Source organism: Marmota monax, unplaced genomic scaffold (genome assembly GCF_021218885.2).
Source record: "Marmota monax isolate L192 unplaced genomic scaffold, Marmota_monax_Labrador192_F-V1.1 WCK01_AAM20220418_F8-fsc00138, whole genome shotgun sequence".
Taxonomy (NCBI): Eukaryota; Metazoa; Chordata; class Mammalia; order Rodentia; family Sciuridae; genus Marmota; species Marmota monax.
Window position 1 is genome coordinate 1785210 of NW_026692763.1, and position 19954 is coordinate 1805163.

The following is a 19954-nucleotide window of genomic DNA, read 5'->3' on the forward strand; positions in this document are numbered from 1 at the left end:
TTTCCATTATACTACTTCAAAATTCCAGTTCAGGCCTATATTATTGCCCACCTGGGCTATAACAGCCTCTAACTAAACTAATTTCACTCATGAGCTCTCTTCCTAATATCCCTCTGGTTCATAGCTCCTAGATCAATTCTCTTAAAATACAACTGTAATCATATATGCTCAAAATTTCTAAGTTCAAGTTCAAACACCTAAGCTTCCCAGCCTTAGCTCTTCACCTTTATCTGTTACTATTTTTCCAAAGAAATCCTTCCTGAAATTGATCTAATTCCTTTAGATATGCTTTGTACTATTCTGTCTCTAAAAGTCTTGAGATATATCTGTAATACTCTTTTCCCAGCTTCTATCTTGACCTATAGAAATTCAACCTATCCTTCAAGAACCAGTTTGAGAGCCAGGTACTATGATATACTCCCTGATCACTAAAGAGGAAAAGATGGAAGATTCTAAAGTTAGAATTACAACTTAGGTTTGAATTACAACTTCAATCATTGACTGAATGATTCAAGACACATCCCTTATTATCTTGTTGTCTCAATTTCTTCATCTATAAGATGGGGATAAGAGCAACTTTCCTTAGGCATATTGTGAGGAATAAATGAATTAATCCACATACATAAAGCATTTAGCACGATGTCTGGCATAGATGAGAACCTGAGAAATGTTAAATATCATTACACTTACTACTACTGACTTCAGTGAACTTATCTTAATCTGAATTCAGATGATACTTTTGAGAAGTATGAACTGGTTCTTCATGCATATTTGGTATCATGCTCCTCACTCTCCTTTTCTACACCTTGTTCTTTCTTTCTTGACTTTTAAGATCTTGATGGACAGGTAAATGTTACATCCTTTTTTAATTTTTTAAAAAAGTTGTAGATGGACAGAATGCCTTTATTTTATTTGTTTATTTTTATGTGGTGCTAAAGATCAAACCCAGTGCCTCATGCATGCTAGGCAAGCGCTCTGCCCCTGAGCTATAGCCCCAGCCCTAAACGTTATATCTTAATATGTATAATGGTCATTCTCACCTAGGTGATCAATAGTATGTTTAGTGCCTAGTGAAATAATACTGATGAGATGACAATATTAAAATGCCCCATAATCTACAGTAAAAAAGTATCAAAGAATGCTTAAAGTAAATTAATTTAAAAAATTAAATTTCCAGCCTTACAAAATTAAATCTCCTATTATGCTTCTCTGGATTTCTTTTGTACTCTCTCTCCTTTAAAACAACCCAACCTATTCATGCAACAACAGATACAACAGCAAAATATATACAGGTCAGAGAGCAGTTAAATACTGGAGCACAAGCACCACGAGACAACTCAGCTGAACACAGCTCTGGATGAAGTCAAATAGGAAGACAATTTAAAGGGAAAGATAACTGGCTTATCAGTCATGCTAACAATGCTGATTGTTAGTCATCCACACCAGTGCCAGGATTCCTTTGCACATTGTATAAAAAACTGAAAAACCAGGCTACTAGATATAGAAGTATCAGTCATTTAGTTTTAACAACTGAGTTTACCACATGATCAATATAATTACCTGTGTCAAAAGTGACTATTAGCATACCTCAAGATTCTAAAGTAACCCAGTTTGACTAATAAAGTCATATCAAGTATATATGCCCTTATTTCATATTCATCATTCACCTCAAGAAAACTGATATTATCTGATAATAACTTAATGAATATATTAGTCCAGCAGAAACTGTTTTCAACAATACCCCCCCAAATAAAGTTACTATAATATTTGTGAGTTTATTTGTATACATCTATTAACCCTCAATTGCTTCCCCTGCCAAAAATTAGGTTTGGTAACCACAAACTAAATAAAGAGTTTACGAATAGCTGAACATAGTGGATTGGGCCTATAATGCCAACGAAACTCAAGAGCCTGAGGCAAGAGAATTGCAAGTTCAAGGCCAGCCTCAGCAACTTAGTGAGGACCTCAACAATTTAGGGAGACCTTGTCTCAAAATAAAATAAAAAGGCCTGGGGATATGACTCATTGGTTAAACACCTGGTACAAAAAAAAAAAATTTACTAGTTGAGTGAATTAAGATGGTCTGATGGTATGTGAATGGATTTCCAAAATGTACACTTAGGTACTACACATAAAAATAATTTACACCAGGGATGGGTTTGTAGCTCAGGGGTACAGCACTTGCCTAGCACATGTGAGGCACTGGGTTCAATCCTCAGCATCACATAAAAATAAATAAATAAATAAAGGTATTGTGTCCATCTACAACTAAAAAATATTTTTTAAAATAAAATTTAAAAAATTACACCAAATTTTTATCTTTATGTTATGTCTTTAGAGGACCCTAAAATGTTTTACCAGCTGCGAAATACAATTATTCTCAAATCACATAATCTTAAAGGCTTGGAAGAGACTTAAAAGCCTCCCACTGCAGAAATTTGCCAGGCAAAAGGTCCTCTTGTCTTTGCTTGACTACTTCCAGAAATGAGCACTCACTATTTTGCAAGGCAGTATTTGAAATTGTTGCAAAAATTATTTCTTATAATCACTGAAAATCTGCCTCCCTGAACTTCTACCCAAGGATCCTAGTTCTAGTCTCTGGAGCAACACAAGATAAGTTAACCTCTGAAATACAATAACTTTGGGAATTAAGACAGAATTGTCAATTTGATCCTACAAAATGCAGAAGAAAACTCAGAAAACAAGAAACCACCACTATACACAACAGAATTTTGAAATTCAGGAAACTATATTGAAATCACAAGCCAACATATTTTCAAGCTATCAAACCTCACACATTAACCCAACTTTTTTTACACATTGTTTACTGAATACCTTTGCAACTTGATACTACTAAATCCACCATTACAATTCTATAGGAAGTTCAAGATAGTTTTCCTGTTCATATTTTCATTCAGTCTATTTCTCCCTAAAGCATGTAGATGTTGGTTTGTTTAAAGTCCATTTTGCCCACCAGTGCAATATTTATTTTTTAATAAATATTTTCAAAAAATTAAGCCTAAGAGTATAGTTGTAAAGGAGTGGGGGTGGGGCAAGGAGCGAAGGCAAAGACGGGCCCAGCACGAAAAGGCTGGTTACTGAGTATCTTCCTTCTGGAAGAATGCTTTATTGGCATAGGCATCTTAAGTAATAAGCCTTTCAAACACGACCAAGAACAAGAACGATCATCAGCAATGAGTGTAAGGCATAAATGTCTGTAAGATGGAAATGAATTGGCATTGGCCATCAAGCAACGTCAGATGCTTCAAGACCTCACTGAATAAAGGTAAGAAGTCCAAGCAGAGGAAAGTACTGCCACCTTTTAGCGGAAGGAAAAAAACCAACGAGTAACTACCGTTCAGCAGTCCAATGAAGGCTGAATAGTACAGAGTACAAGAAAAAAGGCAAGTGACTAGAGGGAATGCACACATCCCAGAGAGTCCCAAAAAGGGTGTGCAGTGTGCAAATACTGAACGGGTCCCTGAAATGGTATGGGTAAGAGCATATGGATGTGGGTAAGGGGCAACGCAGGAGTTCCCCAGGTCCCCTCCCTGCAGCAGAGCAACAGAGGTAAAGAAGGGGGAGGGTGAAAAGCAAGAATGACTCATTCCCGAAAGGAAGTGCTCAAGCTATAGGAAGGCATGCCAAGGGGGATTTCAGGGAGAGGACTGTGAGGGGCAGGGCGCTCAGGTTGATGCGGGCAAAAAAAAAAAAAAATCAACGTCTTATAGTTCCAGCTGCTCGTCTTTAAGACGATGGCGTTGGGGGTTCGCGGCAGCGGAGTGCCAAGGCCTGGGAAGAGGCGCGGCGCGTGCGCAGTGGCGTTCGGCGGGACCCGCTGAGGCAAAGCGGAGCCGCAGTGACAGAAGCAAGCGGAGTGACCGCCGGGAGGGACTCACCGAGGCGCAAGGGCTGGAGGTGGTGCTGGGGGTAGGCGACCGCTGGACCGTGACCAAAGCCATCTAGGCGCTGCTGGGTTGTTCCGGACAGGGCATTCTTGTCCTGAGTGTGGGGGGCGGGAAGGTGACGGAGCCGGGGTGAGGGAAAGGGGTGCGGGGTAGGAGTGAGGAGAACGGAGAGGAAGAGGAGGCCGCGGGAACGGCCGCACGCTCCGTACCCACCACCGTACTCTCGCAGACTGACGCGCCGAACGGGCGGCTGGCGGGCGGTTCGGCAGCTGCGGGGCACAATGAGCACTCCCAGTGCGCAGGCGCCACCTGTCAGCAACCGCCTCTCCCCTCGGCGCGCGCCGCCGCCTTGTCGTAACCCTTGAGTTGCCGGAAGCAGGCCGGGTGCGTGCGCCCCGGGCCGCCGCCCCCTCGCGTGTTTCCTTCGTAGCGCCGGGACCGCGCGGGGTGCTGCAGAGTGGAGGGGGAGTGGGGTGCAATAGGGTGGGGTAGGCGGAAGGGGTCGACGGAAACCAGCCCATTGAGGGGTCTCCGGGCGGGGGCCGCCGGAGTCCTCACTCCTAAGAGACGACCATTTTATGAGGTGGGGCGCACAGCCTAACCAACCTGCGAGAAAAGAAACCGAGGCGAAAATCCAGAAGCCAGCGCGTTTTCCGGTGGGAAAGGATTCCTTGGGATTTCAGATGCTTTCACTGGGTGTGGATAAGGCTGGGCGAGCCCATGAGACCAGTTTACCCTCTTTCACCCGGATTTTGGGGGGCGGGGGAATCTGAGCTTTCTTACCCTTCTGTCCATTTTTTTTTTTTTAATGATGAGATTTTTTGTAAGACAGATTTTCTTTTGTAAACCCAGGAAAACTTCATGGTACCCTCATGCTTCTTTGGTTTTCTATTAAGTCATTCATTATTCCTAAGGTGGAAGAAGCTGTGAGTGAGCCTGGAGGCCGAGAAAGCTGGGCTCACAGAGTTGTAAAGGTCCAACCTGCTATTTACTTCCCATTTACATCCTGCTGTGAAGAAATTCTGCCAATTAAACAGGATTTGCTCGTTGAACTTTCATCTACGTCTCAGTATTTCATTGTTTTATGGTCAAATGAGTGACAATGTCGAATAAAAAAAATCTCAAAGGAATAATTTTAAACATTTTTTCCAGATTTTATTGATACATTATAATTATACGTAACACTAGAATTTGTTGTTACATATTTGAACATGCATTAAAGGAACAATTTTCTAAAAGATAAACCGTTGACGGAACCTAAGCAAAGAATGTAATGGAAAATTAAGATTAAAAAGAAATCACACAAGGCAAATACCACTGGTTATTTACACTGAACAGAGTTGACAAAGCTTTTTCTCCATTTGAGTGGATGAGCTGGTAAACACCCCCATACATATCAAAGCTGTTGAAAACACACACACTCAGGAGTTTGCAGTTATTAAAGCCCACCTCCTCCTGTTTGTCCCTCAAACACTCTTGGATCTCTGCTCCTTTTAAACTTACAGGGCTGTCATGAGCTCTTTCTGGTTGCTGTACAGTTAAGTGCCACAAGAGCCCTCTGTGCTGAGCCTTTGTTCTCTCCCTGGGGCCCTGTGGTTGAAATAATTAGCAGGGAGGTTCCATCACGAATCAGACACTGAGGGTCCCTGTACTGCACAGTCCTATATGGGCTGTATTGCAGGGAAGCCAGCTGGTAGGCTTTTGCCCCCTGGTGGTGATCAAGAGTGCCTGCGAGACAAAATTAAACAAAGATGTATGGTTCACAGATTAAACAATCTGTTTTTCCTGGAGCGAGGTAGTAAACAGGAAAAGAAAAGGCAAGGTTCAGAAGTAAGAACTTTGAACTACTGCTTTTGAGACCAAACAGGAAGCTATTGTACAGAGCCAAGAAATATAGTTGAAAGCTAAATGATCTCATATAAATGAGATATGTGGTTAAAAACTAAAGTATTATTCTAGAAAAAGGATTACTCAAAGCAATAGGTCTTAGTAATGTATCTTGATTCTTTTACTGATTTAGGAATGGCAATACTGACTATCTACTTATGTGTACTAACACTTTCTTAAGAAATTCAACTGGGGCTGGGGTTGTGGCTCAGCAGTGGAGGGCTTGCCTAGCATGTTGGAGGCCCTAGGTTTGACCCTCAGAACCACATAAAAAAAAAAAAAAGGTATTGTGTCCAACTACAATTAAAAATTTTTTTTAAATTCAACTGGGACTGGGTGTGGTGGTACACACCTGGAATCCCAGCAATTCAGAAGGCTGAGGCAGGAAAATCACAAGTTCAAGGCCACATTGGGCAATTTAGTGAGATTCTGTCTGGAAATAAAAAATAAAAAGGGCTGGGAATATCCTCAGTGATTTAGTGCCCTGGGTTCAATCTCCAGTACTGAAAAAAAAAAAAAAAGAAAGAGAAATTCATCTGGGACTGGGGATTTAGCTCAATGGTGAAGCACTTGCCTAGCAAGGCCTGAATTTGATCCTCAACACAGGGTAGGGGTGAGAGAGAGGGGTGATGAATCCATCTGGAAGGTGAGAAGCTTCATTCCATTAACCTTAGAGTGAGAAAGAGCACTACCATAGAAGTCAGGAGACCTAATTTCCAGTTCCAGCTTTGTATAACCTTAGGTAAATGACTTGAACTTTTTGAGCTTTAGCTTCTTCATCTCTAAGATGGAACCATAACTCATAAGATTCTTATGATCAAGTAAGATAATGTATAGTAAAGTATAAACTGCAAAGCCCTACATGCAATTAACTTTCTGTTTGCTATAGTTTGTTCCAAATTCAGTCAGCTTTTGTTGAATGTACCCTATGTGCAGAAAATAGCTTCAAGCAAAAAAGGAATAAAAAGAACAAAAAGACATGATTCATACCTTTTTTAACAGATTAGTGGTCAAGACATGTCTCATCTGTAGGTAACTATAGAACATTTTTGTTCAACATATCTAAGACGATGAGATTCTGGTCAAAATTAGATTATAAGATACCCAAATTCACATTAAGTTTATATCAGGAAGTTAGCTTAATAATTTGCAAGGGATATATCTCTTCCTAGTATATTACCATCAAAGGAAACTAAGATTTAAAAATTATTGGTGCATGTTTATTAATTTATTATTAAGAAAATTTAAGTGTGTGTTATATACTAGATACTGCTTTAAGATAAAAATACATGTTTATCTACCTGTCAGAGTCTGATAACCTGTGAGCAGGAGAAAACAAGTAAAAAATAATTGCAGTATAATTTACTGGTACTGTGGCTTCAGTCACTCTGCTAGACCCCCGGAGAAATATATACACATATAGAAGTCTAGATGTATACAAACTTCTATAGAAACACAGAGGAGACAGTATGGGCAAATGCACTCTTTATGATATTGGCTTTCAGATTTTGGCTATAGATTCCGATATAGCCACTTTCTGAACTATGCTATATCACATCTGAACACTTGAAATCTATTCTCGCTGTGCCATTTAGACTTACTTTTCCCTGGGCTTCACCCTGATTCTTGCTTGGTATCCTGGTAATCTAAGAGGTGGTAGCTACTATTAGAGTAAAGATCCTAGGATCCTCTTACTAGTAAATGCTAGTTAAATTTAAGAAAAGAGAGACCAAAACAGAATTCTCCAAAGATGGAGCCAAAGAAACCAAAGTCTTTTTCTATTTATAGCAACTTTACTCTTTACACCCATGGTACTGGAGGGCTGGTTGTATCTCTGGAGTCCATTTAACCCTTGTATCATTACTTCTTTGAGGATTACTTGAAAAGCCTCAGATCATCTGATTCTTAAGCTTTGAGAATCTAATGAAAACTATTGACCTTTTTTTCCAGAAAAATGTTCTTGCATATTTCATATACTCACAAAATACATTGAGGAAGCTCAGGGTAAGAATCAATTTACAGGTTAAAACAATGGTTGTCAACCTTTTATTCATATCATGACATCCACAGAAATAATATTTGTACAGCACACTGGGATAAATTAAAGGGGATTTGGAGACAACTATATGGGGCTTGATAAAAAAGAAAAAAAGGAAAATGTTTTCTTTATATCATATACTTTATTTTTTTTTGTTGGTTACCAAGAATGTTTGAGAAAAAATACAAGAATTGTTGCTTTTCAGTCTCTAGAAGGAAATTTGACAACAAAGTACAGCCATACACGTTTTTAAAAGGTTGGGGTGGTTTTCCAAGGCAGATTATGAAGGCAGAGTACACTTCATGCACATCTAGGACTATATTCCAAAGGAGGAGAGCTCACTTTCTCAAAAGGCAGCCATTCCATTGGGGTAGAGTTTTGCTTAAAACTTTCTTATTCAAGTCAATAATCATACTCTGAAGCCTAAAATGGAACACAATATAATGTTTTCATAACGGCCCTTCAAATATTAAACTGCAGTCTTCATTAACCCACCAAGACAGTCTTCTCTGTTCCACACTAAACATCTTAAGTTCTCTCAACTATTCCTTCTATGGAACTGTTCCATAGAACTTTCTGTAATGATAGAAATGTTCTGAATTTCTGCTGTTCAATATGGTAGCCACTGGCCACATGTGGATTGAGCACTAGACCCATTGCCAGTGTGACTAAGGAACTGAATTATTTTTATTTAATTTTAACTGCCACATGCAGCTAATAGCAACCATATTGAACAGCACAGCCTTATATTTTCAAATCCCCTTTCCCTATTGGCTGTTCTTCCTTTATATGCATTCAAGTTTCCAATGTCTGGCACTTACAGAGCAGTACTGACCCACACAGTATTCTTACCCCTAATCCTTTCCAGAATGGATTTTTTTTTTAAGTATCTACAGAATATAAGTAGTTCACACTGGCCATCACTGGAACTATTTTGTTGGCAATCTTATTTCCTAAACTAGTATAACTACATTTCTAAGATTTGATATTCAACTTGTGGTTTGGGCCCAGCATTTGGGTACTCTAGATAGATAACCATTTTAAAATTTGTTCCAATATTGTCTACCAACCAGCCCTTCCAATTTTGCGGCACTCACACATTTGGCATTATTACCTCCTGATCTGTGTGTAATTCTTTTGCAGTTTTGAAGGCACTTGTTACATTCATGATATTTAATTTGATCCTAACAATAACCTTGTGAGGTAGGCAAGATGTGAAATCTATATTTTATAGATAAGTCAGCTGAAGTATAGCAGGACTGAAGAGATCCATTTTCTAATCCATTGAGTATATACACAGTCTTCATCCAAATCCTTGATAGAAATGTTGAAGAGGCTCTCCAGAAGCCAGGCTGACCCCAAATTCTGAAACATCACTGGATGGTACAGCAGTTAAAAGCAGGTCATTTCCACTTAAGGTGTGATTATCCAACCCATATGTTGCCATTCTGTCCAAAGGGATGGTACAAGAAAGTATCACTAATTTGTTGACATAAATAGTAATACTAAAAAAACAAGAGGGTTTGCTGCCAGAAAAAAAAAAATGTTCTTGTCTGTATCCACAAAGGGACTGCTGCCATATCAACTGCTTGTTTATGTACCTGTTTTATAAACTACTTCAAGTCATTCATTTTTATTACACCCAGCCCTTAGCTGCTGCTGTCCACGTAGAAGGCACTCCAAAAAGAAGAAGAGAAATCTATCCAAGTAAATATTCTTCCAGTAGTATCTGGCATTCTCCAAAAACAAACTTGTGACTAGAAGAGACAAATCAGCCACATTGCTGTCAACACAACTGATTTAAATGCCCATATAATTGGCCTGGTCAGTTTTCAGCAGGTGTCAGTGTCTTTGCTAGTTAAACCAGCTTGCTTTGGATGTGTTTTGAATAAAGACAGGTTCTCTAACAATAGGGATGGAATACATGAAATAGGAACACTTCTTCAAAATGCCAGTCTATCAGTGAGGAAAATAAGTGATTAATACAACAAAACAAAAAGACTGTAAGTCTTCCAAAAGAAAAGGAAAAAGACTAACAAACAAGAATATAGTGGTTTACCATTTACAAATCTTTCACATACATTCTCATTTGACCCTCACAACAACCCTGTGAGGTAGGCAGCACAGACATTCTTCTCAATTAACAGATAAGGAAAGTGAATCTAAGAGCAGTTAACTGATGTGCCCAAGGTTCTGTAGTTAGCAAATAGTTTTGTAATATCAGTCTTTGGCCTAAAAATTCAGTGCCCAACCTCCCCTCATACTTGCCCTACCTACTTCACAGGAATAATGAAGATAAAATGAACTGAAAATTAGAAAAATACTTTGAGGGAAAAACCACTATATAATTATACCCAACATTGCCCATGATATATGGCTCATTCCTCTTCTCATTCCAGTTTGTGCATGAACCAGAATTTTATATTACTTCTGTGCTCAACTAAGCAACTAAGTAAGGCAGGGTAATAGTGTGATCCTGTTTAAAATTATATAAATTACAATCAGGGTAACTGCATTATTAATCAAATTGAAAGACAGGCTAATGTGCAACTAGGACCCAATAAAGCATACAGCAAAACAAGGCAACATTATCAGATAGGGCATGATTGCATAGAAGGAAAACGTGGTGTCAGAGTTAAACTGACACACACACAGTTATCTAAGGCAAAGTGGTGGCAAAGAAGAGTTATTTGTTCTGCATTATATAAATAAGAGAAGATGATTCGTGGGAACCCATGCAAAAGCATCTTGTCACACAGATCTCTCCAGTTGCCTAAAGAGAATATAAACTCTGTCATCTTCATTGTCGAGAATGATTCTATCTATTCTTATATCCTGAACTAAACCAAGGAATACCTCCATGCTAATCTTCCTTGGCTAAAATACAACTAGTACCATTATTCCTAATCAGACTAATAAATAGAAATCTTTTAATGAATTAGATGGCTGTTTAATTTTTTTTTTTTCAGGATTCACTTTGGATTCTTCTGCTTTAAGACCCAAAGCAAGTTATATTGAGTTTTTATTGGTGATTCTAAGTATATGTGTTTATAACAGTTGAAGTGTGAATTTAACATATTAAAAGAGTTTTATAGCATCTGTTCAGAAAAGATTATATACTATACAAACTATTCAAGTCATACAAAACCATTTTTTCAGTGTCTTTTCAACTGAGAAGAATCCTATTCAGCACGCTTCTCCTCCTGAGGTGGTTCATACTGAGCAAGCTTTGCTTTCAGTTTTTTATTTTCTTCTACAGTAGCTTCATATTTTTCTTTCATTTCTGCCAGTTCTAAGCGGAGCAACTCTATTTCTGGATTTTCTGGGGTAGCAGCTCCTAAGTGATGCTTTAAAAAATCCAAAGCACTATTAGGTTTCTCTGGTTCTTCATATAAGGCTACCAACACTTTGGTCAGCGTGTGCAGCACCGCCGACTTCTCCAAGTACCTCCGGAACTGCTCGCGCTTCGAGTCGGCGGCTTTGTAATGGGCCATAGTGACAGCGGCCGCGGCATAGCTGGCGCCGGAGACCGTGGTTGGCGGGCTTGGAGGAGCACTGCTCATCTATATCATATACTTTAAAAAACATTTTTTGGTAGATGTTTATGGACAGCATGCCTTCATTTTGTTAATTTTTATGTGGTACGAAGGATTGAACCCAGTGCCTCACACATGCTAGACAAGCACACTGCCACTGAGCTACAGCCCCAGCCCCATATAATATATTTTTTTGGGTGTGTGTTTGGGGTACTGGCGATTGAACTCAGGGGCACTCAACCGCTGAGCCACATCTCCAGCCCTATTTTGTATTTTATTTAGAGACAGCTTTTGCTGAGACTGGCTTTGAACTCATGATTCTCTTTCCTCAGCCTCCTGAGCTGCGGGGATTACAGGCATGCACCACCACACCCGACTTATATCATACTTTTTTTTTAATACATCTTTTTTTTCTAAATATATTTTTTTAGTTGTAGTTGGACACAATATCTTTATTTTATTTTTATTGGTGCTGAGGATTGAACCCAGGGCCCCACACATGCTAGGCAAGCACTCTACCACTGAGCCCCAATCCCAGCCCCAATCATATACTTTTAATGAGAAAATAAAATTAGTGTATTAAGGATATTAAATATTGAATTTGTATAAGCTCCAAATTAAATCTTCTAAAAATTTTGATGAAAAACCTGAAATTCCTTCTGTTAATTCAACATTTTTATATAGGATTTTATGACTAAAATCACTGCATACAGTTCCTGAACAAGTCTCTTCAAATTCTTGGTAATCATTGTTGATGAAAACAGTTCATACACGTAGTTGATAAAAAAAATTAAACAGTTTTTGCCACAATTCTATATTTGCAAGTAAATTTTCCCATCGGCAAACATAATCTCTTATAATGTGACTGGATTTAGAATCCACTCAAACTTTATATATCAAGTATACGTTGCAAAATAGTGAGAAATCTCTAATTTACAGAATATAACCTTGTTACTAGAGCAATAATTCTGCAGCTAACTTGGACATACCTAAAAGGGGACATGAGACATAAACAGGGGAAATTCAATATATATGAAGAGAAATAGGGAGTTGAATCCATCTATAAGTATTTGTCAGGTCTTCCCACTTTCTTGGCCACAACCGAGGCTAAGTCCTGCTCCTTGGTTACCTGGAACTTATACTCCTCCAGTACCTATAAAGCTCAGTGTTTATGATGAGCATCAATATGCACTGCAACTCACTTCTTTTTTTTATATTGTTTAGTTGTCAATGGACCTTTATTTTATTTATTTATATGTGGTGTTGAGAATCGAACCCAGTGCCTCACACATGCTAGGCAAGCACTCTACCACTGAGCCACAGTTCCATAGATCTATTGTGCTTGCCACCAGTGGAATCCTGGGCCATACTAGAGCAGACATCTCACCTGAGGGTGCTCTCTGGGAAGATCATATTGCTTCTGGCCAGGAGTGACTTACTTAGAAGTACCAAGCACTCCAATTTTTCAAAGCTATTCCTAGTATGGATAACTATCTAGCAGTATATATGTAACTCATTCATCACAAGCAGAATGAAGTATGACTACAGTTTACATAGCTAAGTTTATTCAAAGAGGGTGGGGGATATAAGGGAGAAAGCAGTGGGAGAAGAAGAAGAAAAATAATAAAAATTATGGTCCTATCCTTGAAAATCTAATCCCTTACATTTGAAATGACTTGAGCTTTGTTATGAGTATAAATTAGTATATCACAGATGGAATATATAAGATCCAAAAGTAACTGGATTGTGATTATCAAGTGTTGCCTCTACCTTTCTGTAATGTTTCTTAAATTTTAATAATTTTACCTACTCCATATAACTGTCAGTGTTCAGACAGGAGATAGAAAATACACCAGTGGGCTGGGGATGTAGCTCAGTGGTACATTGCTTACCTAATATATGCAAAGGCCCTGGGTATTGATGCCCAGCCCCACCAAAAAAAAAAAAAAAAAAAAAAGAAAAAAAAAGAAAAAGAAAGAAAGAAAGAAACAAAAGATAAAGTTATTTTCAAGGAGAATTTAACAAACAATTATTATCAAGTTATAAATTTCTTAAGCAACTAAAAGGTAAAACAAAACAAACAACAACAACAAAAATAAACCCATATCACAGAGGTAGCAATTGCCTCTATTTTTAGGGATGTGGGAAAAAGGCAAAGGGAAAGACTTAGAGGGTGCTCCCACATAGCTGAAACTCAGGTCTCTAGGGAGAAGGCACTCCTCAGCTGGTATTGGTGCTTTTGAGCTTAGAGGAGGGGCTTCATGAACCCAGAGTCTAGAACCCAGTCTTCTGTGACAAGAGCACTTGGCTGACTGATGTTGGTGTCTTTGAGTCAATTGAAACTAAAGAACGATAGAAAAACTACAAGCTGGATTCAGGCATTGCTACAGAAAGAAATGCTGCTATCAAAATGCAGAAACATTACTATGGTGAAGCATGTAGGAACTATAAGTCTACAAGAAGCAGTCAGGAGGTAGAGAAGAACGTAGCTGGCAAGGCAAAAAAAAAAAAAACATGGTTTTCAGAGTCTCAGCTCCAGCATCAAAGAAGAATAAAAATGAGTGGTTTTGGAGCTGAAACAATAATTCAATAACTGATACTTGACTGAAAAGGAAATTGATACCAGGAATGGAATTTATCTCCCACTCTCTTGTTTGCATATAACTCATGAAGACAATTAAATATCTTACTACTTCCTGCTCCTCAGATACAATTAGCATTCTGTCATCAATGTTATCACTGGATCAAAGTGATGCTGCTTAAAAGGTCAAGATGTTCAGTATCTTTGTGGACTATATTTATAGCAGAGAGAAAGAGAACTAATGTGGCTGTGAGGCAAGACTGCTAGGGTTACAGCCGTAGCAACTGAGTGTTCCTCAGAGACACTTGTCCTTCCCTTCAGTTTGGGTGCCCTGGCATACACGAGGCCCAGGTTCAATCCCCAGAGAAAGAAGTAAAGAAAGAGAGACACAGACAGACACAGGATACAGGCACTCCCACTTGCAAACGTATTTCTCAGTGCCTTAGTAAATCTAAGTCTTCTTAAAGAAGAAGATATGCAGGTCATATGTGATAATTTCATTCTAGCATGTTTATCTCCCCAAGACTTTGGATTTTTCTCTACATTATGCCAGGGAAGTTCTGGTGTTTCAATTTCATGCAACAGGCAACTATAGAATCCAAGTTTCAATGAACCTATCAAGTAAATGGTTAGCAACACTTCTAGCGGTATAGGCTAACACATTAAATCCATTATCTATTGTAATTGCTGATAAATATACCCATATCAATAAATTCTGCCCGATCCAGTATTCTGTCCTTATTGCTTTAACTTCCTTATAATATACTCCCACACATATTCTCTGGGTTTCTGCCAATATATAAGCAAATAGGGAAATTATTTTGATAAAGGCTATTTCTTCCTGGTGAGGCTTTGCATTTATTCACTGGAGCATTTTAAGGTCTGACTTTTAGTTATGGATTTTCTAGTAGTAGGAGATGGTTGAGATATGTCTTGAGGAAAATGGGCTTCCCCTTGCAAGGCAACTTCCCTGGTGGAGATTATTACAGTGTTTTCAATGAAAAGAAAGCTAGTCTCCTTAAATACCAGAAGACAGACTTTTTATTGTCTAGAGGGGCTCACAGTGACTAAGGAGTTCATGATTGTGTCTCCTAGATCAGCTATGGATGTCTCCATTCCAAATTTCAGTTATTTTCCTTTTCCTCAGTCAGTGTCCCTATTTCACATGAATAAAAAGGGCTCTCAATTCAATTAACAATATAGTTGTACAGCGCACATAGTTAAGTTTTGTATTAAATTTTACTACTACTAGTATTATTGTTATTATTTTTCCAATATTTGTTTTGTGACCATAAGGAAAAAAGATTATTTTATGACTGCCATGGAAGCTCTCTGTTAATATTCTGTTTTCTGAAATTGATTTTGATATTAATATAGCCACTCCAGCTTTCCTTTAAGTGTTCATGATATATTTTTTCTTTATAATTAAAGTATATTTTTTTGAAATTTTTTAAGTTGGAGATGCACATGATACCTTTATTTTATTTATTTATTTTTATGTGGTGCTGAGGATGGAACCCAGTGCCTCACACATGCTAAGCAGGTGCTCTACCACTGAACCACAACTCCAGCCCTAAAATACATTTTTATACAAAAATTATTATTGTATTTCTCTCCCTCCCTCCGTCTCTCTCTCTCTCTCTCTCTCTGTTCTCACTGTGTTATTCAGGCTGACCTTAAACAACTGGGCTCAAGAGATCTTCTTGCCTCAGTCTCACTTTCCTGAATATCTGGGGTTACAGGCTTATGTCACTGAGCTGGATCTTTTATTGTTGTTGTTTTTTTTAATATTTATTCACAATACCTTTATTTCACTCATTTATTTTTCACATGGTGCTGAGCATGGAACCCAGGGTCCTGCCCGTGTGAGATGAGTGTTCTACCGCTGAGCCACAATCCCAGCCCCTGAGCTGGATCTTTAAAAAAATCTAATCTCTGATTTATAATTGAAAAGTTTAGACCAGTGGCATTTAATGTAATTTTTGATATGCATGAATTTGTTTTTGATAATCTTTTTTTCTTTCCCTGCCTTCTTACGGATTGTTTTTTATTTCTTTGTTTCTACTAAAATATAGTAAAAAAAACTTAAAATGATAAATTATAAAATTAATATAATGATAAAATTCTTTGTATCATTATGATATAATAATGATATAAGCAAAAACATACTATATTTTAGTAGATGCTTTGAGATTTAATTTATTTTTTAGTTGTAGTTGCATACAAAAACTTTTTAAATTTATTTTTATGTGGTGCTGAGGATCAAACTCAGGGCCTCGCACATACTAGGCGAGCGCTCAACTGCTGAGCCAGCCCTACAATGTAAATCTTTAACTTACCTTAGTGTACTTAACGTATTATATCACTTAACAACATACTTACAACATTATACCTAATTCCCATTCTTTATGCTATAATTGCCAAATAATAACATACATCTGCATATATTATATCTTCTACAATGTATGCATACTATTTTTTGCTTTAGGCAGCCAGTTATCTTTTGATAAGATTAAAAATATATTTCCCATATTTATACCATTTTCAGCACTCTTCATTTCTTTATGTAAATCTACATTTCCACCTGTTAATCACATATTGTCTTAAAAAAATTCCTTCAACTTTACTTGTGCAATTTTGCTGGTAATAATCCTCTCTTTTGTTCTTTTGGAAAAAAAAATCTTTGTCTTACTTTTTTTTTTTTTACTTTTATTCATGAAAGATTTTTACTAGGTATAGAATTTTCTTCTTTTTTTCCCCTAATATTTTAGCAATGTCATTATTGTTTTCTGGCCTGTGTAGTTTTTGGTGGGAAATTAGTTGGCCTTACTATCTTTGTTCTTCTGTGTGTAATGTTTCTTACTTCTCTGGCTATTTTCAATATTTTATCTTCGGATTTCTGCAGTTTTTTTGTATATATGCCTCCGTGTGCTTTTTTGGTATTTATCCTGCTTGGAATTTTCAAAGCTTTTTGAAGCTGATTTGTTATCTTTCATAAATTTGGAAAGTTATCAGTAATTTTATTTTCAAACTTCTTTCATCTCACCCTCTTTTCTCTTCTGGGATTCTAATTACATGTAAGTTAAACTATTTAAGATTGCCCCATAGCTCTTAAGTGCTGTTATTCTTTCCCCAAATTTGATTTCAGGCATGGATAATTTCAATTGACCTAATTTCAAAGCCACCGATTGATTCTTCTGCTGGGTCCAGTTTACTAATAAACCTATCAAAGGAATTCCTCATCGCTAGTATCATGATTTTTATATCCATAATTCTAGTTGGCTTTTCTTTATGGTTTCTATCTCTGTGCTGAAAACACATAACTATGGATGTTATATTTTTTTCCACTAAGTTATTTAGTCGTAATTATTTTAATAGCTATTGTAATATTTACATATTTATATTAACAGGATTAAAAGTTATATTATTATATATTATAATTGCAATTATATCTATATAAAAATAATATCAGGCGTATTGGTGCATGCCTGTAATCTCAGCAGCTCAGGAAGCTGAGGCAGGAGGATTGCAAGTTCAAAGCCAGCCTCAGCAATTTAGTGAGGCTCTCAGCAACTTAAGGAGACCCTGTCTTAAAATAAAAAGTGTTGAGAGCCACAGCCAAAGGGGCCCCAGCAAACTTCCAGCTGCCAGCAAACTTCCAGCTGCTGGCTGATGATTGGCTCACAGCGGCCCCAGCAACATCTAGCTGATTGGCTCCTCGGCCCCAGCAACATCTAGCTGATTGGCTCCTCTGCGGTGATGCTCATTGGGCTGTTTCCCTGCCCTTTCAGACCACGGAGCTGCTCATTGGGGGACTTTTTTGGCTCCGCCCACGTGACCCAGCCAATCGGCCTCAAGAGCAGGAGGATTGTGGGAGGTGGAGAGAAGCTGGGGTGGGAGAGAGAGGCTTGTGGAAAGCCGGTGGTGGCAGTTGAGGCTCTGAGGGTTTTTCCTGAGAGGCTGTTTTGTTTGGCGTGTGTGGTTCTAAAAATAAAGTTAGTTTCTTTTGACAAGTGGCTCCTGATTGTGCCCAGCCAGACTGCAGCAAAAAAGAAATAGAAAGGGATGGGGATATGGCTCAGTGGTAAAGCACTTCTGAGTTCACTCCCCAGTACCAAAAAAAAAAATGTGTGTGTGTGTGTATATATATATATATATATATATATATATATATATATATATACACACACACACACATATATATACATATATAAAAATATAGACCTTAGTTATACATTTTATACATTTTAATCAATTATCAATATAATTATTAATCATTGTTATTTTAAAGTCTCTATTGAATAGTTCCAACATTTCTCTAGTTCTACTCAGTGCCTTTATCTTCTGACAATAGGTCATTTTTTCTCTTGCTTTTTAATGAGTCTCATAATGTGTTAAAATGCTGGACATTATATGTAAATAAATAGTAGAACTGAGGTAAATATAATTTATTTTGAGAAATAGGTACATCTCTTCTTTCAGGCCAGTAGTAAGTGGAGTTGTGTTAATCTGACAGTAATTGAGTTTGGTTTTTGTGTTGCTGTAGTTACCTTAGATGCACCATAGACTTCAAACCAAAGTGTTTTTCCTATTCTCACATGTAACCCAGAACACTTTTATGAACAGATGAGTGGGGTTTTTATTTCCCTACACTCCAAACAATTTTCCAGCAGCCACCAACTGGGTATCCTACAATTCAGTTTGGTTCTGGCATTATCTACATACAGATCCCACAGGATGAAGGGCTCAGTCCCACAAAATGCTACCAAGTAGCATCATCCTGCAAATTCAGCTGTAGCTCAAGTGTTCAAGAATCTCAAGAAAGTTAAATAAAACACAGTTCTTCTATTAGAATGAGTAATCAGAATGATTTTTTATTTTTCTCTTATACTGGGAAACCTCTTCTTCAAGGACAATTGACTATCATATATGATTAACAGTCCTGCATACTAAGATGCCAAATGCTACAATTTGCCAAGTTACAAATCTGAAGAAAGTAACTATGGAGGGTTCTTAACTAGATCCATAGAAGCTCTGTCTCATAGCCAACAACCTAAATGAATGACTCTGGGTTCTCATGAGTAAGAGTGTGAAGCACACAGAGTATTATCTACTTGGAGTAATGAAAGTGCAAGGTAATGTGTTCTAAATGGACAGTTCCCCCATCATATTCCAGCGGACTTAATTCTATATAATTTTCTTCCAATACATCATAATACATTTCAGTGACCTTCTGACTCCTGCTGGAAACTACATCAGGCAATCCTGTAGGTATCTTGAATGTCTAAACACAAACTCATTGAATCATTCTTTAAACCCATTTCTCTCTCTTTTCTTTATTTCATTCAATGGCATCACATCTAGCCAGCTTTTTGAATAAGAAAGAAAAGAAACAGTCAGTAAGTCCCTAATTTCTCCTTCTCTTTCAGTCCTTAGATTTAATTATGCCCCCCAATCCTAATGATTATATCTGTTTTAGGAAAGGATCCTGACCTAAGGATTTGAACACAAGTTCATTTGGAAGATGGTTTCAAGAAACAATGGTAAAGGGAGTAGGAAAGTAATATAGAGATGTGAAGGAAGCCCAACATTCTTTATAGGGCAGGTTACACTGTGGGCAGCTGAGGCTTAATCACTGAGAAACTCTGGAAAACAGTATAAAATCTACCTCAGAAATCTCCCACCCATGGGTCAACTCCTTATCCATCATTGGCTAAGGGCTTTTCTCATAGGTATTAGCTTCCAAGCACTTCTGTCTGTCCATGTGGATTTAGAGAAAATCCTGAAGCAGGATTGCAGGAGCTTGCAGTCTATCTGCATGTACTGAAAAGGTGAACCTGAGGGGATATGGTTGGGTTATACTGACAATGTCCAGCAAACTCTATACTACAGCAAGGGCTGGATTTACCTTGAATGCAACATTTAAGAAGCAAAATTTATCTTCTCGTTTTCCTCAGTCTTTCACATTTCCAACCCATCTTCTATGTTGCTGGGGGAGTTTACT

The 19954-nt window shown here is 37.9% G+C and overlaps 2 protein-coding genes across 4 annotated transcripts in view; both read right to left on the reverse strand.

Annotated features, from left to right (window-relative positions):
* Nucleotides 1-4195, reverse strand: part of Ssh2 (slingshot protein phosphatase 2) — a 262197-nt gene extending 258002 nt beyond the window's left edge. For all 3 annotated transcript variants that reach the window (XM_046446879.2, XM_046446876.2, XM_046446875.2), the window contains exon 1: nt 3900-4195. In XM_046446879.2, the coding sequence (XP_046302835.1) occupies nt 3900-3962 (63 nt within the window). In that variant the 5' untranslated portion in view covers nt 3963-4195. The remainder of the gene's footprint in view (nt 1-3899) is intronic.
* A 5686-nt stretch (nt 4196-9881) lies between these two features.
* On the reverse strand, nt 9882-11389 carry LOC124094291 (c-Myc-binding protein-like). Its single transcript, XM_058580066.1, has one exon. It carries the CDS (start codon nt 11325-11327, stop codon nt 11016-11018), a length of 312 nt encoding a protein of 103 aa, XP_058436049.1. The 5' UTR covers nt 11328-11389; the 3' UTR covers nt 9882-11015.
* Nucleotides 11390-19954: the final 8565 nt, after the last annotated feature.

Coding starts and splice junctions, on each gene's coding strand:
- LOC124094291 (XM_058580066.1), bottom strand. CDS start 11,327: ATGGCCCATTACAAAGCCGCCGACTCGAAGCGCGAGCAGTTCCGGAGG.